Genomic DNA, 25,482 nt, shown 5'->3' on the forward strand with positions numbered 1-25,482 from the left:
CTACACTTCCTCTTTGCAGGGCCAGCTTCAGCGTGGTGGTGAGGGAGGCAGAGCACACGCACACACGTGTGCACACACACACACATGTGCACACACACCCCGACATGTTAAGAGAGAGGGAAGGAGGGAGAGAAAGAAGTGACCTGCAGGGACTCTACACCAGTTCAAATCCCACCTTGGCCTGTTACTAACTCTGTGACCTTGGGCAGATTAATTGACAACTCTGGGTCTTGATTTCTTCACCTGGAAAATGGGGGTGCCATTGGCAATTGTCAGTTCCTCCAGAGGTGTTTATGCATTTTAAACGTGAGTGATTATAAGATTATCAGATGTAGTGAATGATGCCACAGATGTATCTGCTTATTGCATGAATTAGACAACTGGCTTTTTTCTTCTAATATTAAGACATGGTAGACTTTATGTGTGTGTGTGTGTGTGTGTGTGTGTGTGTGTGTGTGTGTGTGTTGTTTGTTTGTGAAAGTCACTCAGTCATGTCGACTCTTTGTGACCCCATGGACTGTATAGTCCATGGACTTCTCCAGGCCAGAATACTGGAGTGGGTCGCCTTTCCCTTCTCCAGGGGATCTTCCCAACCCAGGGATCTAACCCAGGTCTCCCTCATTGCAGGCGGATTCTTTACCAGCTGAGTCACCAGGGAAGCCCGTGTGTGTACACATGTATATGTGTATTTCTGCATGTACACCTATGTATATTTCTGTGTGTATATTGGTGCTTGTTTGTGTGTGTGTTCTTGTGTTTTAAAACAGCTCCATACTCTCCTAATTTTTGCCATATCTTAATTGAAGTTCAGTTGCTATAGTAGAATTCAAGGAGACCTTGGTTTCATGAATCCCCATTCACTGAGCTGTTTCCTGCTTTATTCCCCGCAGACATAGGGTCTAAAGGCTGTGTCTGGTGCCATTCAGTGGCAGTGATAATTTAGTCCAGTCTCTATGTTATGACCTCTTAATCTGGTGGCAAACATTCTCTTCAGATTGTATTGGCAAAAGTTCCCCCAAGTAGAAAGCACCCTGTTCTTAGATTTAGCCTCAGATGGTCACTTGCCCACTAGTGGACTCAGCTGTGGTGTAGGAGTCATCCAAACTCCACCCCTTATCTCACCAGCTGAGCACGACCCTGGGCCCCTTCGCTGCCCCCCTCCCGCAAGCGTGGACCTGACCTGGCTGCTGTAATGTTTGCTGAGTGATGAACTGATCTGGGCGCTGTAACCTTTGCTGAGTGATGTGCCTGTGACTTCTTGGTTTTCCCTATTCCTTAGGGTCCCTTCTGCTGCTTCTTTAAAGTTCAGTTTGAAGCCCAGTCTCGTTGTCCTAGCCCCGCTCGGCTCACGCACAGCCTTTCTGTCTCTTGCAACTTCCACCTCCTCAGCTTGGATGTGTTCCATAGCTACTCTTGTACATACCAATATCACAACCAAGAGTGAATCTTTAGCTCAGGAAAAAAAAAAAAAAATTCAACTGTACATCCCAGGCAGAATGATCACTTGTCAAGCTTTCAGGGGAGACAACTGGGAATGGGACTCTGCAAACAAGAGGTTTATTAAGAAGTAGTACACTTGGGATCAGCATTTGTGGATGGGAAGGGATGGACTGGCGAGAGGAAGTTACCCTGTGATGCAGAGCCTTGAGATGACCTCAGCCCACCCCAAGGCAGCTCAGAGCTGTCCCAGAATGGTCCAGTGTGGCCAGGACCTTCTCCTTTTCCCTGGCCAGTCACTGGGTGTAGGTTCTTCCTGAGAGGCAAAGTAATTCTGCTTTGGAGATAGTGCCTGAAAGGGGTCCTCCCCTTCAGCATCCCGGGATCTGGAACAAGCCCTTCCTATTACATAAGCTCTTCCTTGCAGGGCCACGTGGGTGGCACATTGCAGGGTCGGCCTCAGAGCAGGACAGGACACTGGGAACCAGGGTCCAGTCCCTTGCCATCACATGAGCTCAGAGTGAAGAGGACATGCCCGGCCGTTCCAGCTTCCCGCCCTCTCCTGCAGCCTACCTGTGTGAATGACGGTGGGTTAAAGATACTCCCGTGTTTTGTTTTCCCTTCGTTCTTCTTTCGGGTTTTCGTACAGTTCTTCCTTGTGTCTGGTTTTGTTGTCCTCGGCATACTCTTTGCAGAATACGTCCTTTTCGTTGCTATGACGATCAGTGCATCTTCCGCATTATAATCGCTCTCAATGTGGTCTTCGCATCCCTTTCCCTCTACTTCTAAGGGAATGAGATGAGTCCAAACATGAGCTTGTTTAATAAAACTTGGGCTGCTCTGTGTGACATCCTTTCCCTTTCCTTTGAAGAAGTTGCTGCCGAAGTGAGCTTCCCCCCCGCCTCTCTGCTTCTATCCCAACAGCTTATTTGCATCTAGCCCCCTCAATATTGCCTGGCAGCAAGGGGCACAGGAATAGCTCAGAGAATCGGAACCCACAGAAGAGCAGCCGCTGCCTCCCCCCTGTACGCTCGCGAGCTGAGCTGCAAACAAGTGGCAGGATTGATTCATTTGAATTTCATCTCCCTTCATTTCCTCCACCTTCCTTCTGGTGCTGGCGATAATGAGTGGTGAAAATGACCCAGGACCCAGGAGGTGGATGAAAGAGAGAGAAAGAACCCAGGGGTTGGAAGAATCCAGAGTCTGACTCATCAGACATTAGCCCGAGGCTCCTCCACCTCCCGCAGCAGCAGCAGCAGCAGCAGCAGCAGCAGCAGCATTGCCTGTGGCCACGGGGCAGAGCCTCCAAACAAGGAGACGGCCCCACGGTGGCCTCGGGGAACACTGTGAGTGCTTCGTTTGTTGACATTATAAACACGCCTCTCTGAAGCTTCCACCTTGGTCATCTCAGAAAAAGGCTCAAGAACCTCACGTGCACCTGGGAAGACTTAACATGGAAGTTTTATGATAAATTAAGAGAAAAGAGACCTTTATGAATATGTCCACAGCCAGACACCCAGGCAACTACCCTTCTCAGGTCAGCAGATAACATAACAGACATACATTTCATGTATTTTTTTTTAAATTGAAGCATAGTAGATTTACATTGTGTTAATTTCTGCTGTACAGCAACGTGATTCAGTTATTCTTTTCCATTATGATTTATCATAAGATATTGCATGTAGTTCTCTGTGCTGTATAATAGGACCTTGTTGTTTATCCATTCTCTATGTAACAGCTAACACGTGCTAACCCCACCCTCCCCCTCCATGCCTCCTCCAACTCCCTCCCCCCTTGGCAACCACCAGTGTGTTCTGTGTCCATGATTCTGTTTCTGCTCCACAGATAGGTTCCTTTGTGTCCTATTTTACAGTCTACATATAAGTGATATGACATGATGTTGTCTTTCTCTGTTTGACTTATCTCACTTAATGTGATCATCTCTAGGTTCATCCATGTTGCTGCAAATGGCATTATTTCATTCTTTTCTTCTTATTTCGTTCTTTTTGATGGCTGATTAGTATTCCACCATATACACATACCACACATCCTATATCCGTTCTGCCGATGGACATTTAGGTCATTTCCACAGACACATCTTGCAAATAAAGGGCCACAGAGGTAAGAGTGCTTGCTGGTTCTTTGTTGAGATGGGAAGTCCAGCCTCATCAGGGCATATTTGCCTGTACCAAAAGAGAATAATGACCTTTTCCAAACCACCCTCATCATCCCTGCTTAGTGCAGACTTTTCAACCTCTCTCTCCTAGTTCTGCCTACAGAAAGGCAAGCACGGTCCCAATCATAGATACCTGTTAATCAGTTGGAACAGACCTCCCTGGATGCCCAAAGAGATAAGAGTCTACTACCTGGATGATAGAAGAGTCAGCTCTGCATGTGGTCAAGGCCTCGGCTTCCCCATCATGAGATGAGTGCCATCTGTTTCTTCCAGTGAAGAGAACTCGGTGTTGGAGTCCTGCCAGGACAGCCTCGCCTCCGGAGAGCTCCCTGCAGCTAAGCACCAGGAGGCCTTATAGACTCATAGACGCTCCCTCTCCCTAAGGGTCGATGATGAGCTGAGACAGAGGACAGGCAAAGAGAGAAATGCTGCACAGTTAGAGTGAGACACCCACTTGGTACAGATTCACTTGTGGTGTTTAGTCCCTAAGTCGTGTCTGACTCTTTTGGGACCTCTTGGACTGTAGCCTGCCAGGCTCCTCTGCCTGTGGGATTTTCGAGGCAAGAATATACTGGAGTGGGTTGCCATTTCCTTCTCCAAGGGATCTGCCTGACCCAGGGGTCAAACCCAAATCTCCCGCATTGGCAGGTGGATTCTTTACCACCAAGCCACCAGAGAGGCCCCTCTCTGCCTCTAAAGGTGAAGTGAAGTTTCTCAGTCATGTCCGACTCTTTTCGACCCCGTAGCCTGCCAGGGACCATCCATGGAATTTTCCAGGCGAGGATGCTGGAGTGGGTTCCCCATAAATATTTTACCTTCATGTTTTGACTATGTGTTTCTGAAACTCATAGGCCAGGCCAACGTCACTGTCTTGATGGCGTGGCATCTGAGAGACTGGGACCCATCTTGGCATGTTAAACACGGTGAGCCCACCTGGCATGCCGGGGCATCAGCCTGCTGATCCTGCTGGATGCTGGTGTTCTTGGACTGGACGCTGCCTTCCTCACTTTCTCAATGTGGAAGGCTACTCACACTGATTTGGGTCCTGGCTGCGTGAGAAGCAGGTCGCCATTAGTGATGCTCTCTCTTCCTTGGTTTCTTGGCTACCATCTGGATGAAAGAGGGGGCACGTCTGCACCCTGTCAGGCTCTTTGGTTCTTGAGAAATGTCTGCTTTGTTTTCAGCTATTCAGCCCTTCATTGAGCAAGCAGGTCCTGAGCACCTCCTGGGTCCCTGACCCTGAGTCAGCCCTGGGGCTGCTCACAACCACCCTGTCCACCCCTCCTACCTGTTACTTTAGGAACTGCTGAGGTGCAAAGAAGTGTGTGGGATGCGGGGTCATGGGGGGGCAGTGGGGAGAATGATGTCCTCATGCTTAAGTCAAGTGTCACTACGTCAGGGAGCTGGGAGGCCAGCCCAGACCCAGCGTTTCTCCCGTTCTCACATCCTCAGACAAAGCAAAACGCCAAGGTGTCGTAAAAACGACACACCTTCTCCTGACCAGTCATTACTGGAGCTGACTGTGTATGAGACTTGCTTTAATACATAGGCCACTTGGTCACAGGTGCAAGGGGCAGCAGACGATGAGATGGTTAGATAGCGTCATCGACTCAATGGACATGAGTTTGAGCAAACTCTGGGAGATGGTGAAGGACAGAGGGGTCTGGTGTGCTGCAGTCCATGGGGTCACAAAGAGTCGCACACGACTGAGTGAGTGAACAAGAACAATTTGGTCACAGCTTCTGAAGCTGTCCAATGGGCAATCAAGCCGGTGACTGCTTCTTAATATTCTGATGATGTACTTTTTAAAAACTGTGCAAGCCTTCAGAGGAGACAGAAATGGGAATTTGTTATGTTTTTCTGGGAGTGGCTCTCTCCTCTGCCTAATTTTCTTATCTTCACCTGGACTGATTCTTACCTTTCTTACTTATCTTACCTGGCTGATTTCTTCTCCAAGATAGAGTACGTGCTGGGATGGAGAATACACATTCGGTTTTATTTCAATCGGCATTTTACGTCTGAGCGAGGTGTTGAGGAAGTCTTACTGCAGACAATTAAGTGAGTTTGGAAAGTTTTATTTGGTTGGTTGTTGACAAAAGCTAAGTCCCTGGATAGCTGTTAATTTTTCCGGGTGATTCCCAGAGGCGAGGCAAGTCAAGCCAACACAGGGCCCCACAGTTCCCCATGGACCTGCCGTGAACTCCGTAGTATGGAAACTCAGTTCTGGTTTCCTTTTTTTGTTTTGTTGAGTTTCCTTACGTAAAAGGAAGTTTGGGGGGAAGAAGCCTACGTTTCACTGAGAAGATAAAGGACTCCGGTGGAGAACAGGAAGAGGTGAGAACAGCTCTAGGCTAGACCCAAGCCATTAATCCCGGCTTTGTTCACCCAAGGGCATAATTTCATGAACAGGAGACTGCCTGTCTGAGGATCCTTCAATTAAATTGCCATCAGTAGTATCCAAGCAAGCTTTCCGTGTGACTCTATAATTCTGCAGATACTGTTTTTCCACCTTATCCTCTTCTCTAAGGAAGACTTAAGTCTGGTTTATTTTTTTTAAAATGTATATTAGCATATTTGTTTACTAGCATACGTAATTAGTGCATATTAGCATGCTAGCTTATTTATTTATTCTGTTTTAAATGGGAGTGTAGTGTCACTTACAATGCTGGGTCAATTTCAGACGCACAGCAAAGTGATTCAGCAATTCATACACATGTATCCATTCTTTTTCAGATACCTTTCCCATATAGGTTATTACAGCGTGTTGAGCTGTGTTCCCTGTACTGTACAGTAGAGGACATGGCTTTTTGAAAAGCATGTATCACAGGATAAAATCAGTGAGGAAAAGTTTGATCTTACCTGATCCCCATGTGGTCACCGAGAAAATGGAATTTGACAGTGTATGTTAGGGTCCTTAGTGGGATGAAGAATCGGCCTGAAATTGAAGGCAAACCATATGAGGGTTCAGGGTAATTTATCCACTGCTTGTTTGCTCCTCGCAGGTTGGAGGGGTGGCATTTCTACTTGGTTTGTCACACAGGCATTCTGGAAAGGAAAAATTGTCAGATTCTAGAAGGAAGGATCATTTGAATGCAAGTGAAATCAGGGTCCAGACGTCAGCCTCCGGTTATCAGCCTGGATTACTCAGTGACGCTTTGTGTGAAGTCACAGGTCTGGGCAGGCATGCTGGTGGGTGAGTGGCCAAAATGAAGTTGGAGAAAGCCTTCCCTGGGGGGTCAACCTTTAGGTGTCTGCAGTGGAGAGCAGGTTTCATCTGATGGACACCTTTTGCAGACCAAACAACAGGTGAGCACCTCAGAGTAACTGCATGCTGGCCATAGTGCCTGAGTTAACAAAATATTGTTTATTCCAGTTCTGTTTCACCACAGTTGCTAAGGCATGACCTTTAAATTCTTCACTGAGATTGGGGTTGACATATATATACTCCTGTGTATAAAATAGATAACCAATGAGAGCCTGCTGCATGGCATTGGGGGTAAAAAGAAGGCACAGTCTGTGTGCAGGACATAGATTATGTTAACTTAGAAGTGCATTCCAATGTACTTTAGGTACAGACAAATACTGTTTGATTCCACTTATATGAGGTGACTAGAACAGTCACATTCAGAGTCAGAAAGTACATTGGTCGATTCCAGAGACTGGGTGGGGATCTGCTGTTTAATGAGGTAATGAGGACAGAGTTTCGGTTTAGGAAGGTGAAAAATTCAGGAGACGGATAATGGTGAGAATTGCTATGTGAACAGTACGGTTCAATACAGTTAAAATAGTGTTTTATATTGTGTGACTTTTACCGCAATAAAAATCTTAAAAAATAAACATGATAGATTAAAAGATTATGTGATAACATGGGTAACTATTGATAAAGTGAAAAATTCAGCCAATGGTATGCATACAGTATGAGTTTCTTATCTGTATGTGACACTCTAAATATATATATATATATTTTAAGTTTTTCAAAACTTATTTGGAAATAATTTCGAACTTTTAAAAAGTTGCAAAAATAAAAGTAGTACAAGGAACACTCAAAAAAACATTCTTCACTGAATCTCTAGCAACTTGGTTTTCCCTGTAGTTTAGTTGTCCCTTTGACGTTTGTCTGTGTTTGCATGGTGGCTTCTGAAGCCCTGTCTCCAAGAGTATGTGTCAAGCAGAAATCGCTCAACAAACAAGAATAACTAACATTTACTGACTTAGTGCCACATAACTGTTTCAAGTGCATCACCTAAATGATCTCCTTTAATCCTCACTACAAATAGAAGAGGGTTTCCCAAGTGGGTTGGTGGCAAAAAAAAAAAAAAAAGATCTGCCTGCCATTGCAGGACAGCCGGGTTTGAGCCCTGGATTGGGAAGACCCTCTGGAGAAGGGCCTGATAACCCACTCCAGTATTCTTGCCTGAAGAATCCCATGGACAGCGGATCCTGGCAGACTACAGTCCTTGGGGTCATAAAGAGTCGGACATACCTGAAGCAACTTAGCACGCACCCACAAATAGGAGAAATATAGCTACTGCTGTGATCTTTGTTTATACAGGAGGAGACTGAGGCAAGGCAAGGTCACGGATGGAGCTGGGACTCAGTGTCAGACACAGTATGACTCCCGAGCCCCTGGTCCTGGCTACACAGACGGAGCTCTGACCCCACTCTGGGCGCTGAGGCGTAGGCACCAGGGATATGGGAACAACCAGTATTTAAAATGTATTATCCAGATTTGATCTGGGTCTTGAATGAATGTCTTTCATCTATGGATTGGCTTTCCTGAGCTACTTGGGGGATGCCATAGCAGTTTGGAACATTATTGACGCTCATGGTCAGTATATAGAGTTCTACTGATAATGTAAGTGCTGATGCCCTTCAGCATTGAGCCATTACAACCTTCTTGAATGAGGTTTCTATTAAACTTTAAGAAGCATTTTTTTCTAATAGCTGTTAGTATGAGTCTGTTAAATGTCAATCGGGCCTTGTGATAATTAACATAAATATATTAACTTTTTAAACTGTTAAATGTTCAGTTTAAATATTTGTATCAGCTGTAACAGTTGTGTATCAGCTAGCTTTTTTGAGATAATGGTGTGCCCAAACCTGGTGGCATTTGCATACAAGTTCATGAGTACCTGAATGGTCCTCTGGTCTAACGTGGGCTCACTCATGAGTCCATGAATCCAAAACCCGCAGATCTGACAGTTGACTCTGATGCTCTGGTTTGGGTTTCCCACATGTCAGGAGTGTGGCTGGGTCTAGGCTGGGACAGTGGGCCTTCCCTTCATGGGATCACTCACTACCCAGCGTGCTGGCCATAGTGGCTGGGGAGATTCCAAGAGCAAAGGCAAAGGCACATGCTGACTCTTGGAAAGGCTGAGGCTTAGAACAGGCAGAATACAACTTCTGCTTCTTCTGCGATCAAAGCAAACCCTAAGGCCACTTCTTTTTTTTTTTTCCAGGAGTTCATATTTATTCATTTTAAATAATAAAAACAGAACTTTCCAAGAATTTGATAAGAAATTACTCTGAAAATTCAGTTTCCCTAATTTAAAAAGTTCCAATTTAATTACAGCTTCCAGTGGAAATATGCATAAATTTGTCAGTTTGTGTCAATAAGTTGCATGAGAAAGAGGATATAAATTTTGAGAAGGCAAATGTAACGTGCCATTTATAACAATTTTCTTAAAACCATAGTCTAAATATTCTATTTCTCATATTCACATTTCTTAAAATCTAATCCTGTTGAGATATGGGTTAATAAGAGTTATAGCTATATATGTTTAATAACTACTTCCCACTCCAGTATCCTTACCTGGAGAATCCCATGGACAGAGGAGCCTGGCAGGCTACAGCCAATAGGGTCACACAGAGTCAGACACGACTAACGTGACTTAGCACTTGAGTGTCAAAGTTAGAGGCTTAGATATGGCCAACTCCAAAGCCTTCTCTTTGAGTTACCACTCTCTAAGGTTTTCAAGGGGCTTCCCAGCTGACAGGAGTGGTAAATAACCTGCCTGCCGACGCAGGAGACGCAGGTTCCATCCTTGCGTTGGGAAGCTCTCTTGGAGAAGAAAATGTCAAACCCACTCCAGTATCCTTACCTCTTAAATCTCATGGACAAAGGAGCCAGACAGGCCATGGTCCATGAGGTCACCCAGAGTTGGACGCAACTGAGTACGCATGCACAAGGTTTCAAAGCCCTTAAGGATCATGTTATTAATGATTTTTTCAAAAACAAAAGTGGTGCCTGAGGCAGGATGAGGAAATCGGAAAGCCTAAAATGGAAACATAGTAATATCCCATTTGTTGCAATTTATTTATGGACATGTAAGTTTTAATTGAGATATGTCTTTCATTAAACAAAATGATCCTTTGTGCTAGCTATTGATTAGTCATTTTTTCATCGCTACCTGCAATGAATGTTATTAATAGTTGGTGGTGATTATTTCTGTATGGTAATATTATTTGGCCTGAGAAGGATCAAGTGGCAAATTGAATTCTCATTTGCAAAACATGTCACCTCGTATTACTTCAGAATATTTGGATGAAGTAAGAGGAGAAATGGTAGAGATAATATTAAATGTTCTTTAGTTAGATCTGAATTTACTGTAAATTATCATATTCTGTGGGTGTTATGCTATAAAAATTACAGGGCACCACAAGCCTTTGGCAGGGGTACCAAGTATGTTTGGATAATTCTGAGTTAATAGGTTCCTTTGCTGTGATTTCTCAGAACCTTAAATAGGCTGATGACCATTGTAACTCCCAAAGAGGGTGTTTCTCAGACTTACGTGACTGCAACTCACAGATGGTATTCCACAGAACCCTTTGGAAATCTGAACTTGACTATGATGCCTTTGAAAGTGTGTTCAGAGTCTGTAATATTTTGTCAGGCATCTGCTATGAGAGTGGGCACAGTTATAACCATACATGAAACCTGTGAAATTGGAATTATTCTTATTTATAGCTGAGAAACCTTGGGCTCCAAACAGTCACTTTGTTTTCCCAAGCACCCCCAGCTGGTACCCAGACTGAGAGTTGACCCTGGTTTTATCTAACCTCAGGCTTATGGTGTGCTGTACCCTTATATAAGACTCAGAAAGTTTAAGCGACTTTTTAGGGTGACTCAGCTGGTCAGAAGAGACATCATGTCTTGCATACTTTTGTACTTTCTGTAACTCCTAACAGGAAATAGCTTACCAATCAGTACCTTCAGACCAACCCCTTTTTTTTCTTACCTAGTTAATACTATGATTGTGCTCACGGCAAAGATTATAATAGTAGAGAAGATTATAAGATAAAAAGTCAAAATTCTCTACACCATCTGCTCTAGAAACATACTCTGAAGAAAAGACTATTATCTATTTTTAAATAATGTTTTATATACATGTTTTTCCATAATGTTTTAATTACACAAGAGTGTGTGTGTGTGTGTGTGTGTGTGTGTAGATTGTTCTCTTTTGTTTTACATCAGTTCAGTTCAGTCGCTCAGTCATGTCCAACTCTTTGCAACCCCGTGAACCACAGCATGCCAGGCCTCCCTGTCCATCACCGACTTCCGGAGTCCACCCAAACCCATGTCCATTGTGTTGGTGATGCCATCCAACCATCTCATCCTCTGTATCCCCTTCTTCTGCCCTCAATCTTTCCCAGCATCAGGGTCTTTTCAAATGAGTCAGCTCTCTGCATCAGGTGGCCAAAGTACTGAAGTCTCAGCCTCAACATCAGTCCCTTCAATGAATACCCAGGACTAATCTCCTTTAGGATGGACTGGTTGGATCTCCTTGCAGTCCAAGGGACTCTCAAGAGTCTTCTCCAACACCACAGTTCAAAATCATCAATTCTTTGGCGCTCAGCTTTCTTTATAGGCCAACTCTCACATCCATAGATAACTACTGGAAAAACCATAGCCTTGACTAGATGGATCTTTGTTGGCAAAGTAATGTCTCTGCTTTTTAATATGCTGTCTAGGTTGATCATAACTTTCCTTCCAAGGTGCAAGCATCTTTTAATTTCCTGGCTGCAATCACCATCTGCAATGATTTTGGAGCCCAGAAAAATAAAGTCAGCCACTATTTCCCCATTTATTTGCCACGAAGTGATGGGACTGGATGCCACAATCTTAGTTTTCTGAATGCTGAGCTTTAAGTCAACTTTTTCACTCTCCTCTTTCACTTTCATCAAGAGGCTCTTTAGTTCTTCTTCACTTTCTACCATAAGGGTGGTGTCATCTGCATGTCTGAGGTTATTGATATTTCTCCCGGCAATCTTGATTCCAGTTTGTGTTTCCTCCTCCAGACCAGCGTTTCTCATGATGTTCTCTGCATAGAAGTTAAATAAGCAGGGTGACAATAGACAGCCTTGACATACTCCTTTTCCTATTTGGAACCAGTCTGTTGTCCCATGTCCAGTTCTAACTGCTGCTTCCTGAGCTGAATATAGATTTCTCAAGAGGCAGGTCAGGTAGTCTGGTATTCCCATCTCTTGAAGAATTTTCCACAGTTTATTGTGATCCACACAGTCAAAGGCTTTGGCATAGTCAATAAAGCAGAAATAGATGTTTTTTTGAACTCTCTTGCTTTTTCAATGATCCAGCGGATGTTGGCAATTTGATCTCTGGTTCCTCTGCCTTTTCTAAAACCAGCTTGAATATCTAGAATTTCATGGTTCACATATTGCTGTAGCCTGGCTCAGAGAATTTTGAGCATTCCTTTACTAGCGTGTGAGTTGAGTGCAGTTGTGCGGTAGTTTGAGCATTCTTTGGCATTACCTTTCTTTGGGATTGGAATGAAAACTGACCTTTTCCAGTCCTGTGGCCACTGCTGAGTTTTCCAAATTTGCTGGCATATTAAGGGCAGCACTTTCACAGCATCATCTTTCAGGATTTGAAACAGCTCAACTGGAATTTCATCGCCTCTGCTAGCTTTGTTCGTAGTGATGCTTTCTAAGGCCCACCTGACTTCACATTCCAGGATGTCCGGCTCTAGGTGAGTCTGAGTGATCACACCCTCGTGATTATCTACATTGTGAAGCTCTCTTTTGTACAGTTCTTCTGTGTTTTCTTGCCACCTCTTCTTAATATCTTCTGCTTCCGTTAGGTCCATACCATTTCTGTCCTTTATTGAGCCCATCTTTGCATGAAATATTCCCTTGGTATCTCTAATTTTCTTGAAGAGATCTCTAGTCTTTTCTATTCTATTGTTTTCCTCTATTTCTTTGCATTGATTGCTGAGGGGATCATATATGTATATCTTCACTTAATATTTATTTGACATCTTTTATTAAATGTAATTATATATAATGGCATATTAATTTCAAGTGCACAACATTGATTCAGCATTTGTATATATTGCAAAAAATTTTGCTACAATAAGTCTAGTTAACTTCCATCATTACTCATAGTTACATTTAGTTGATTTGCAGTATTATGTTAGTTTCAGGTATACATTGTAATGATTCTATGCTTTTATAGATCATATTCCACTTAAAGTGATAAAACACTGGCTGTATTCCTTGGGCTGTACATCTCCTCCTTGTAGCTTGTTTTTTTAATACTTGGCAGTTCGTTACCTCTTAATCCTCTTTCCCTATTTTCCTCTTTTCCCAGCCCTCTCCCCACTGTTAACCGCCTGTTTGTCTTCTGTTTCTTGACACTGTTTCTGTTTTATTGTACCCATTTGCTTGTTTCTACATATGTTGGATTCCACATACAGGTGAAAATATACAGTACTTGTCTTTCTCTGACTTACTTCACTAAGCATGATATCTTCCAGGTCCATCTATGTTGTTGAAAAAGGCAAGATTTCATTTTTCTTTAATGGCTGATAGTATTTCATCATCTATGCATATGCCACATTTATTTATCCATTCTTTATCCAAGTGTTAATGGACATTTAGGCTGTTTCCATATGTTGGCTACTGTAAATAATGTGTCTGTGAACACTGAGGTATGTGTGTCTATTTAAATCAGTGTTTTCATTTCCTTGATTTTAGATCTGAATCCTGTACTTTCCCCACCAAGTCATTGATTATGATAAGTTGTTTTGTTTGTTTGTTTGTTTTTGTGTGGTTTGTTTGTTTGTTTGTTTGTTTTGTGTGGTAAGAGTCATCCATCCCAGTCAGAAATGCAACTGAATTCAGCAAGGATAATGCTTTCTAAAAGCAGTTTTCAAGTTGCCTCAGGACCTTGGAGTATCTTTGGGAGCCTACATTTATGTAGATTGTGTGTTAAGAGTTTGCAAAGCTCTCACTGTTGTAAATACCTTAGGCACTTAGTGGGAAATAATATTAACAGAGAAGAAGAAAGAAACTGAGACAGATGGGTTCCCACTCAGCCTTCCTATAACCTTGCAGCATGATGAATAATAAATACAGATGTCAGGGAAGACATAATCTTATCTTTATTCTTTATTTAGTACCCAGAGAGAAAGAGAGAGAGAGAGAGAGTTCAAAAAACAAAGTGTTGTTTATTTGTTAGTGCAGACTGAAAAAAAAAAAACAACAACAATCTGAAAGTTTTCAGATAAGTTTTGTTTTGGGACCTTAGTGAGGACTGTAGCCTGAAAGAGACAGCCTCTTATTAGCTCCAAGGAAGTGCTCTGGAGAGGAAACGGAGGGGCCAGGATATACAGTAAGTCCCTTGCAATGAGTTCCTTTCGAAGAGTATGTTCATAAGTCCAATTTGTTCGTAAGTCCATCAAAGTTAGCCTAGATACCCAGCTAATGCAATCAACTATATAGTACTATTCTGTAATGGTCTTATAATCCTTTTTTTGCACAAATAATACATTAAAAAATACAAAAAAATAAAGAAGCATTTCCAATCTTACAGGACAGTACCTTGTAAAGTACACTAGTACCAGCTACATCAGCATTGCTTTTTCACTTGCTTCCTAACATTCTGGGCTTGAAATAAAAATACTGCACTAATGTATTCTATACAGCACCATACAGTGAAGTGCACAAAAGCCCAGCCACTTGCAGAGCATCCACGTGTATAATGATGTACACCAGACGTGTGATTGGACATCAGACTGAGCAGCAACTTAGTTGACAGAAACCTTGAGCAAATAAAGAAATCAGTATGTAATTTCCTAACCACTGGCCCACCAGAGAATTCCCCTATTATGCCAGCGTTTTAGACAAAGAATTTCAATGCACAGAAAGGTTTGACCAAGGTCACAAATAATTGACAGTCTGTATTTAAACTTAGATAATTAAGTTACACCAAAGCAGAGCTGTATTTTTGTCTAAGTTGGGGCGTTTCAGAGGGTTAAAGAAAAGCAAAAGTGAACTGGTAGTGTCTGGGTTATACAGTCCCTGGTTCTTTTTCTTTTAGCCTTTTATTTTATACTGGGGTATAGCCAATTAACAATATTAGGGTAGCTCCAGGTGAACAGCAAAGAGACCCTGCCATACATATACCTGTATCCATTCTCCCCCAAACTCCCCTCCCATCCAGGCTGCCATACTGGGGTATAGCCAGTTAACAATATAATGATAGCTCCAGGTGAACAGTGAAGGGACTCAGCCATACATATACATGTATCCATTCTCCCCCAACTCCCCTCCCATCCAGGCTGCCATACTGGGGTATAGCCAATTAACAATATTATGATAGCTCCAGGTGAACAGTGAAGGGACTCAGCCATACATATACATGTATCCATTCTCCCCCAAACTCCCCTCCCATCCAGCCGGCCACATGGCATTGAGCAGAGTTCCCTGGGCTATACAGTAGGTCCTTGCTGGTTATCCATCTTAAACACAGCAGTGTACTTTCCATCCCAAACTCCGTAATTATCCCTTTTGCCCAGGAACCGTAAATTTGTCCTCTAAGTCTGTGAGTCTATTTCTGTTTGGTAAATAAGTTCATCTGTATCATTTCTTTTCAGATTCTACACATAAGGGATGTCTCCTTCTCTGTCTGACTTCACTTCACTCAGTGTGTCACTCTTGAAGTCCATCCTAATGCTCCAAGTGGCAGTATTTCATTCTTTTCAATGGCTGGGTAATATTCCATCATAGGGGCTTCCCCAGTAGCTCAGGCAGTGAAGAATCCCCCTGCAATGCAGAAGCCCCAGGTTCAATCCCTGGGTTGGGAAGATCCCTTGGAGAAGGAAATGGTAAACCACTCCAGTATCCCTGCCTGGAAAATCCCATGGACAGAGGAGCCTGGTGGGCTGCAGTCCATGGGGTCAGAGAGCTGGACCTGACGAAGCAGCAAGCGCTAAAAACACTAATATTCCATTTCGTGTGTGTGCCGCATCTTTATCTATTCCTCTGTCCGGGGACATTCAGGTTGCTTCCATGCAAGACAGAGTTTTTAATCAGCCACTGAAAGAACTGCCTTCTCACTTAGTAGGCTGCTAAGTACATTTTTTTTTTCTTTCTGGAAACAGTATTTGAGGATTGCCACCCGATCCCAGCATTAATTACTATAGCTCAGACACTTGTGTGATGGGGGATGTCCCTGAGTGCCCAGTGGTTCAGGTTGCACTTCCGCTGCAGGGGCACAAGCTCGCCCCCTGCTCAGGGAAGTTCTGCAAGCCGAGAGGTGCTGCCACAGGGGAAGAAAGGAAACCTGTGTGACAGGGACATGGGGGTTCGGGTCTAGGGGCCAGACGGCCCTCTGTGGGGGCGCAGCTCAGACCTGCCAGCACAGCCAGAGACCCTGCGGCTTCCTCGTGGCCCCAGATGTACTGGAAGGGAATGAGGGCGCGAGGGTGGGGCAGAAGTACCGAGTGGAGGGATGCGAGGGGGAATTTAGGAGGCAGAAGGGATGCTGTTTCACTGGGGCTGTCCCCTTGCTGGGTCGCCTTCCTCCTCGAGAGGGCAGGCGGAGAGCTCCTGCGCCCCTCTCACCGCACCAAGGTGACCCCGGCGCTCCTTTATGTCCCACTCACTCGTTCTGAAGTTAGCAAGGAGGCTTCCCCCCTAGCCCCCAGCCCTGCAGAAGGGTGGCTTGTTTGTTAGTCTGGGTTTGTGGTTAGACCTGACAGGGTCAGAACAAGAGGGCATTTAGGTGCCTCCTTAGCTCTGCCCTCTGCTGTAGGAGCACTGGTGTCTGCAGAAGGCCTGGTTTTTACTCTGAGAGACACATCTCCCCACAGCTTCCCTTCCTGGGAATCGCTTTTCATCTAACCAGTACTTGCAGGCGATGCCAAGCTGATAATCCCTTCGGAAAACAATCAGTCAGCGCGACAGAGCGGAGAGACAGTTCTTCTGTCCTCTCCGCTGGAGGTAACCTTGATGCGATGTCTTTGGGCGCCTCTACGTGCTGCGCCTTTTGTCACTTCAAAGTCCTGTGTGAGGGTGATGGCTCTGGAGGCTGTTGCAGCAATAGCGATGTAGCCAGCCCCAGAAGGTTCCATTCCCTTTTTGTGAATCACAGAGAGCAAATGAAATAGTTTTGAGTCCAGCCTCCCTGAGTGCAAGGAATATGCAGGATTTATACTCCCAACAGGCATTTCATCCTGTGTTTGAATGGGTGGACCATTTAGGGCATGAAGGATTTCATCTCAAGACAAATTGTGCTCTGATGTTGAAAAGATGCGTCCTAACCATCTCTTGTCTGTGACCGTGACCACTGGACTGGCCATTCTGGAGAAACAAAGCCTGGAGATGTGTGCTGAGAAAAAGTTCTATTCTTCAAGTAGGAGTCTACACTTGTGATTTTTCCGGAGGCTACTACTGTTTTGACATGTAAAACCAACAGCCATTTGACCAGCCAATGTTTATGTGTCAAAATGATGAAAATAATTACCGTAGGGAAGAAAAAGCACAGCTAGATTGCTGAATATTTCATTGATTCATTCACAAGAAGATAGATGTTTATGTAGCACTATGCTAGGGGTTGGAAATGCTTCTGGAATAAGAATAATAACTATAGCTAACACGTGTTGAGCACTTGGTACCTACTATGCATTGTACTAAATGCTTGGCATGGATTATCTAGTACAATTCTCATGTCAACATTGTCATCAGATGCTTTTATAATCTCTGTATGAGGAGAAGTGGAGTGAGGTGTAGAGAGGTTAATGACTTGCCCATGGGCACAACGATCGTAAGGATGAAAGCTGAAATGCAAACTCAGGGCACTGAGTTTGCCTCGTAATTGTTTGCTATTATTTCTACATGAAGCAGAAACAAGTCCCTGCCCTCACAGGGCTTATAGTTGAAACTGTTGCTGTTGGTTAGTCACCAAAGTCGTGTCTGACTCTCTTGCAGCCACATGGACTGTAGCCCAGGCAAGAATATTGGAGCAGGTTGCATTTCCTTCTCCAGGAGATCTTCCCGACCCGGGCATCAAACCCGAGTCTCCTGCCTTGGGGGGGCGGGCTCTTTACCACTGAGCCACCTGGGAGGCCCATAGTCTGAATTAGAGTCCAGATGGAGTCGGTCTCTGGAGAGACGTGAGTGTCCTCCAGAGCAGGCTTTGCACCGGTTCCCAGGATTTAGGCGGGTGGAGGTGGCACGTACTCAATTGGTGGAAGTCGCTTGATGACAGGAACCTCTGATTTCTCTATTCACACTCGTTTGTCCATCTCCTGTCCTCCGCCCAGCAACCTGTGCCTGTCCTCCGCCACCCTCCTTCTTCTCTGATGTAGCCTCCAGTACCTTCCTTTTCTGTCTTTTCTCCCCCATCTAGGCAATGACTGCAGTCCCCAAATGCCCCACGATGAAGGTTTGCAGGAGGGAAACATGGGAGGGAGGTGAGCCTACGCTGCAGATGAAACGAGCTGTTGACGGGTGGCTTAGTCAGCCTCGGGGTTCAGCTGCAGCCTCTCTGGCATTTGAGGGACTCGAGATTCCAAAAGCACATTCATTTCATTCTGCTGTTGCTAATCTGATTTTTTTCCGTGATGAACAACCCAGTTCGTTATGTTTTCAGCTCACATTAATCTTTTCTGTGAGTTTGGTAACATTTGGAGTCATTTCCCTCTCTATTTATCCATCTGGGATCTTTAGAAAAGACAAGTTTGCAGAGTCTTTTGTTGCTCTTGGCTGTCAGAGGGATGAACCTTTTCCTGGTTCCTTAGATCCTGAGAGAGAATCCTCTGAAGTCAGGCACGGGTTCCCAGGGCAGGGAGCCCCCTCCCTGGGGCTCATGGGGTCCTCCGTGTGGCATTGAGTTATATCAGCATCAGAAGCCGCAGCAGTCCCTGGACTTTGTTTGTCCCCATGGAGCAGATGGAATCGGGAAAAAGCTGTAGGGGTAGTGAGAAGAATTGTGAGATTCACCAGTCAGAACAAACGCTTTGGCTTGATTGCCGTCTGTACCACTTATGAGCTCTGTGACCGTGGGCAAGGCCCAGAGTCTGTCTGAGAGCCACTTCCCTAGTCTGTGAAAATGCCTGTCCTCTTCACATGAGTGAGCGGTTTCAAGCGTAAACTTATATTCACATCTCTATTTTGGGGTAAGTTCATAATCTTGCTCATATCACTAAAGCTTTGCAATTTCTTAGGCCTTTTTCCAACAACAGCTCAACAGGAAATAGATAGATAGATAGATATAAAAGATATATGTATATATATATAAAGATATATACATATATTTTATATAAGTATATATAAAAGGTGTGTGTGTGTGTGTGTGTGTGAGTGTGTGAGTGAAAGGTGAAAGGCACTCAGTCGTGTCTGACTCTTTGCAACCCCGTGGACTATACAGTCCGCAGTATTCCCTAGGCCAGAATTCCCTTCTCTAGGGGATATGTACATATATGTATAAAGCATATATTATATATATAATGTTTCCCCAGTAGCTCAGCAGTGAAGAATCTGCCTGCTAGTGCAGGAGACGCAGGAGACATGGGTTCAATCCCTGGGTCAAGAAGATCCCCTGGAGAAGGAAATGGCAACCCACTCCAGTATTCTTGCCGGAAAAATCTCACGGACAGAGCAGCCTGGTGGGCTATAGTCCATAGCATCGCCAAGAGTCAGACATGACTGAGGGACAAAGCACATAAATATGATTTCATGTATATAAATGATTTTACACACACAGTTGGAAAGAAAAGAATAGGGTATTGAGGAAGACTTTGCGGCTAGTATTTTTGTTCTGGGGGAGCATTACATTTTTGTTTTATTTTAGAACATTTCCCTAGAATAGATTACTTGAAAGAAAATTACAATGTCAAAAAAGAGATATATATATATACACATACATATATACATATATACGTGTATATATATAAAATTTAATGTTCTCAATAGATATTGCCAAATTTCTTTCCAAAACATATTCTCAAAATATGTGTTTATGAGGATGCCGTATTATTCTGTTCTTATAAGCATACAGATGGTATTTTTAAAAATTATATTGATAGAAAAAAAACATTCATAGCTCATTTTACAGTTGCATTTCTTTGGCTGCTAATTATGTCATTCCCCACCCCCGACCCCCAGCTTCACTGACATAACTTCATATAGCACTGTATAAGCTTAATGATTTGACTTACATATAAGAGGCTAGTATTTCGTAAAACTCTTTTTTATACTAAAAAAAAAGACTTGGAGCTGTGTGTCATATTCAAAGATCTATTGGAGAGGGGCTACACTGTTTAGAAAACAAAGAGAATCTTTTGGAAATTCAGATAAGGACATCCTTCCGGGTGCGATGTAGTCCCCAGAGGTCCCAAGGGAGGCAGCTCCTTTGGAGATTCCAGGCTGGAGGTCCCTGGAAACACTGTGCTGGGGAGGTTGGGATGTACCCATTCACCCCATTCATAATTCAAGTAAGGGGTTTCTTTAGGGAAAATACTCAAAATTGGACAACTGTTCAAAAGCCATGAAAGTCGTCGTTATCTACAGTCATCAACTGTAAAATATCAGGGTGAGTTTTCGTTGCCGCTCATGTGAAAGGCTCGTTCGCATGGATGCCTCTTGCAGGAGGAGGGAGAAGGCTGACTCCGTCTGGTTGCTGTTGACTTTAGGAAGGGTGCAGGGTGTGGCGCAGGCCAGTGGAGAGGAGAGGAATCTGGGCCGTTTGCTCAGATTCCGCACCAGGAACAACAAGGCGTTGTCACTTGGAAATGTCATCATTTGTTGACCTGCTCCCCCAGCACCTGGGATTTGAGCAGAGACTCCGATTACAGATAACTCCCAGTGGTGCTGATGGAAATTGCCTGCGTAACCAGCGTGCCTGCCGACATAAAATGCCAGATGCCTGCTTCATTGCGATGCACCCCCCTCCCCGTTTGCAAAAGAGCTCATTACGTCTGCTTTCTTCCCCTTAGGTGCCCACGCAAGGACCAGCACGATGAAGAGATGCGTGTGTGAGTAGCAGGCCTTTGGACCACGCCGGAAGGAGACCAACCGTGTGGACAGGGCTGGACCGTGAGCACACGTGCTTGTGGAGTAGATGAGGCTTGGGCTTGTGATTATGCTGACATTCCAGCATGAATCTGGTGGACCTGTGGTTAACTCGCTCCCTCTCCATGTGTCTCCTCCTCCAAAGTTTTGTTCTCATGATACTGTGCTTTCATTCCGCCAGTATGTGTCCCAAGGGCTGTCTCTGTTCTTCCTCTGGGGGTTTAAATGTCACCTGTAGCAATGCAAATCTCAAGGAAATACCTAGAGATCTTCCTCCTGAAACAGTCCTCTTGTACCTGGACTCCAATCAGATCACATCCATCCCCAATGAGATTTTTAAGGACCTCCATCAACTAAGAGTTCTCAACCTGTCCAAAAACGGCATCGAGTTTATCGACGAGCACGCCTTCAAGGGAGTCGCTGAAACTCTGCAGACTCTGGACTTGTCTGACAACCGGATTCAGAGCGTGCACAAAAACGCCTTCAATAACCTGAAGGCCAGGGCCAGAATTGCCAACAACCCCTGGCACTGTGACTGTACGCTCCAGCAAGTCCTGAGGAGCATGGTGTCCAATCACGAGACAGCCCACAGTGTGATCTGCAAGACCTCCGTGCTGGACGAACATGCTGGGAGGCCGTTCCTCAACGCTGCCAATGACGCCGACCTTTGTAACCTCCCTAAAAAAACAACTGACTACGCCATGCTGGTCACCATGTTTGGCTGGTTCACCATGGTGATCTCTTACGTAGTGTATTACGTGAGGCAGAACCAGGAGGACGCGCGGAGACACCTCGAATACTTGAAGTCCCTGCCGAGCAGGCAAAAGAAAGCTGACGAACCCGACGACATTAGCACCGTGGTGTAGCGTCCGAGCTGCCTGGCATCGAAAAGGAAATCCGTTTGGGATTGCGGTAGAATAAGCTGATTTACTTCTCTCATCCATTGTAAACATTTGAAACTTTGTATCTCAGTCTCCTTTGAATTATGCCACTGTCGAACTTTGAACAAACGTGACAACCTAACAACTCATTTTCGTTTAGGCAATCCACCCCTGAATTGTACCCCTGGCGGTATATTCCCGAGTCGGCTACTTCTCTGAACCTCAGTTAGATCCATCTCACTATTTAATAATGAAATTTATTTTTTTAATTTGAAACCAAATAAAAGCCTAACTTTGAATCATGAAAAACAGAGTGACTTATTGGTCCAGAAAACTCTACAGTCATTCCATTGCTTTAGAGAGAAAAACAGACAACCCGTGTGAACCCAAAGAGCGATCCCAATGAGAGACATGTTATTAAGTTCTCCTGTACACTGGGGAGCCGTAGCTGACTTATCAGCCAAGTAAAGTGTCTGTCAGACTTCAAAAGAGTAAGGCTTAGCAAACCCGGGTGATAAGAGGTAGTGTGACATCCTACAGAGCCTTAAGTTCTGATGCTTCTAAATGTTTGGAACCTAAAAGTTAGTGTGTTTAGCTAAACACAGCATGTCCACTCTCTGCTAGACACATGGGAAAGAAAAAGACCACACATATTCTGTCCTCAAGATTACCTTGTGGTAAACAGAGGTCTCTGACCAGCATAGAAATGCCTGTGCCATAAACGAAGGTCCTAGTAGTCACGCACACATCAGCTTGCAAGCCCAGGGCAAGGCATTTGCCTACTGTTACTATGGCTTTAGGGCTTCCCCAGCGGCTTAGTGGTAAAAAATCCACCCGTAATATAAGAGATGCGGGATCGATCCCTGGGTGGGGAAGAACCCCTGGAGGAGGGCATGGCGACCCACTCCAGTACTCTTGCTGGAGAATCCCATGGACAGAGGAGCCTGGCGGGCTACATTCCATGGGGTTGCAAAGAGCTGGACACGTCTTAGCAACTCGGCATGAATGTACACTAGACCTCTAAACCCTCACTCCTAGAGGAGAAAGTGACAGCCACCCCATCTACAGGGAGGAAGCTGAGTGTGAAAGAGGCCCAGCGTCCTGCCAAGGGGAAAGTTTCAGAACTTGAACCAAGTTTCCCTGTCCCCAGAGACTGAGGTCTTCTCATTATGTTCTGACTGGGTTGGTTGATAGAGGTACAACTCACATGTTAAAAAAAACACACCCGTGTTAAGCATCCAGTTCCATACATTTGACAGACATACACCTCAGCATCAAGACGTTGTCCCTGATATTGTTCAGAGATAGGAGAAACCTCGTCTGGTTCTTGGAGGAGGAAATTGTGTCTCTTCGGTTTCAGCTGCAGTTAAACATCAGAGACCGGGTGAGATCTCATCAGATGGCGAGGCGGGTGAGGAAGCAGAGTGAACATGGGGATAAGCGTGTAGAGGGGTGGGTGGGATGAAGGGGTCTGCCTAGGGGGAGGAGAGAGACCAGCTGAGGACTGGACCCAGACTCTGGAATAAAAGCAACTAATAGTGCTTATGGGACACTTCCTGCACACCAGACACTTCCTCTGGGTTGTCTTGGTTAATCCTCCCATAGCCCTATGATGTAGTCTTTTGTGAAAGAGGAATCAGAGGTGTGAGAGCTTACTTAAGATCCTAGAGCTTGTCACTCTTGCAGAACCTGTGGACCTCACAGCTGTCCTGCTGTGTGCTTTGCAGTCGTGGACTTGACTACTTCAAGTTGCTGGCTCCGGAGGCCTAGAGGTTTGCAGACTCCCAGGCGACAGTTTAATTAAGAAAGAACAGCAAAAATACCCCTTTGTGGGTTTAACTAGGAAGGAGGGATCCTTTGCCGTTTTGACTTACATGGCCTCCTCCAACTCATATGAGAGCATTTGGGGGCCTTCAAGAATCACATCTCTGCCCATGGAAAGCCCTATGGGGCCTGTCCTGTCCGTACAGTTCCTGAGATGTGAAATTCAGGGTATGGGTCCTAGAATGCCTGCATCCCAGAGAGAAGGAAGCCTGATTGCCTGTTTGTGCTAACTGGATTCAAATGCCTTTCAGCAGCCCTGGAGCATTGCTGAAGACTTAACACCCCCTGGAGGACGACCTTATAATATATCTCTGTAAGTATTACCATAGAAAGATGCCTAACTGAATACAGTTTCTTCCCCTGAAGAATAAGATCATTGCTAGATCACCTTTTAAAATATTCGATTAGTTCATTGTATTTATTTGTGTGTGTGAGTTACATTCATTTTAGAGACGCTTTCACAAGTCACGTAATCCATTTCAGGTTGCTTTTTCCAGATAATCTTTTGTTCCTGTCATTGTTCCTGTTGATGATGTTCAGTCGCTGAGTCGTGTCCGACTCTTTGCAACCCCATAAAATGCAGCTCGCCAGGCTCCTCTGTCCTCCATTGTCTCTCAGGGTTTGTTCAAATTCATGTCCATTGAGTCAGTGATGCTATCTAACAATCACATCCTCTGTCATCCCCTTCTCCTTTTGCCTTCAATCTTTCCAGCACGAGGGTCTTTTCCAATAAGTTGGCTCTTCACCTCAGCATCAGTCCTTCCAATGAATATTCAGGGTTGATTTCCTTTAGGATGGATTAGTTTGATCTCCTTGAAGTTCAAAGGACTCTCAAGAGTCTCCTCTAGCACCACAGTTTGAAAGCATCAATTATAAAAGAATATAAAGAATTAACATTAGTGTTGTAAAGAATTGATATAATTTAATCATTAGGTTCTTACAAATGGGAGCCTATTTTCCTTCTGATCAATTACATTAGTCTAGTGAAAGCACCTGTCCAGGCAAAATGTCTGCAGATTTTGACGTGCAGTCTTGGTCTCATCCAGATGTGGCCAAGTTTGATCCTCACATTTTAGTGTGTAATTCTCCACGTACAGGGAATTAAGAGAGCATCCTAGGTTAATCCCGTTCCCTGCCTGTACATTTCTAGTAAACATTGAAAGTGCAAGTGCTTTAAAAAAAAAAATCACATTTTAAAACTGTCATGGATTGGAGGATATAAGCCATTGGAGGAAAAAATGAATTCTAATTTTGCAAACAATAACAGGCTACCTGGCTCCTTTGGGGCCAGAATGGAAAAGAAATACCCTTCCCATCAGCTTATAGGGATGTCTGAGCCACCGGCCCGACAGGGCGTGATGCCAGGGAGTGGAAAGAGCTGCCTGAAGCTCACAGCTGGCTGTACAGGAAAAGGCCCCCAGTGCACACTCAGGGTTGAGCCCAGCAAGCTCCATAATTTCTGAACCCTCACACACATTTACGTGTATGGAGAGTGACCTATTTTAGGGCTGTACAGTTTGGGAAACGAACTGTTATCTGAGGCACATGCCGCCTTCCCTTCTGAATGTTCTACCTAAACAGCTTCTTTGCTCAGCACCTCGTTTAGCATCACTCTTCTAACCTCCGCCTTTATTCATTTAGTTTTTTTAATTCTTATTTCATACAGGAGTATATCTGATGGACTGTGCTCTGTCAGTTTCGGGTGTACAGCAGGCTCCGTTATACATATATAAGCATCCAGTATTTTTCAAATTCTGTACCCATATGGGTCATTCGAGAATACTGAGTTGAGTTCCCGGTGCTACACAGCAGGTTCTCATTAGTTATCTGTTTTATACCTAGTAGTGTTAT

At 44.5% G+C, this 25,482-nt stretch overlaps 1 protein-coding gene across 1 annotated transcript in view; it reads left to right on the forward strand.

Moving 5' to 3' along the window:
• Positions 1–22,116, forward strand: part of LRRC3B (leucine rich repeat containing 3B) — a 94,303-nt gene extending 72,187 nt beyond the window's left edge. Inside the window, exon 2 of the mRNA XM_005698922.3 lies at positions 20,851–22,116. Coding sequence (XP_005698979.1) covers positions 21,013–21,792 — 780 coding nt within the window. The 5' untranslated portion in view covers positions 20,851–21,012 and the 3' untranslated portion in view covers positions 21,793–22,116. The remainder of the gene's footprint in view (positions 1–20,850) is intronic.

Source organism: Capra hircus, chromosome 27 (assembly GCF_001704415.2).
Source record: "Capra hircus breed San Clemente chromosome 27, ASM170441v1, whole genome shotgun sequence".
NCBI lineage: Eukaryota > Metazoa > Chordata > Mammalia > Artiodactyla > Bovidae > Capra > Capra hircus.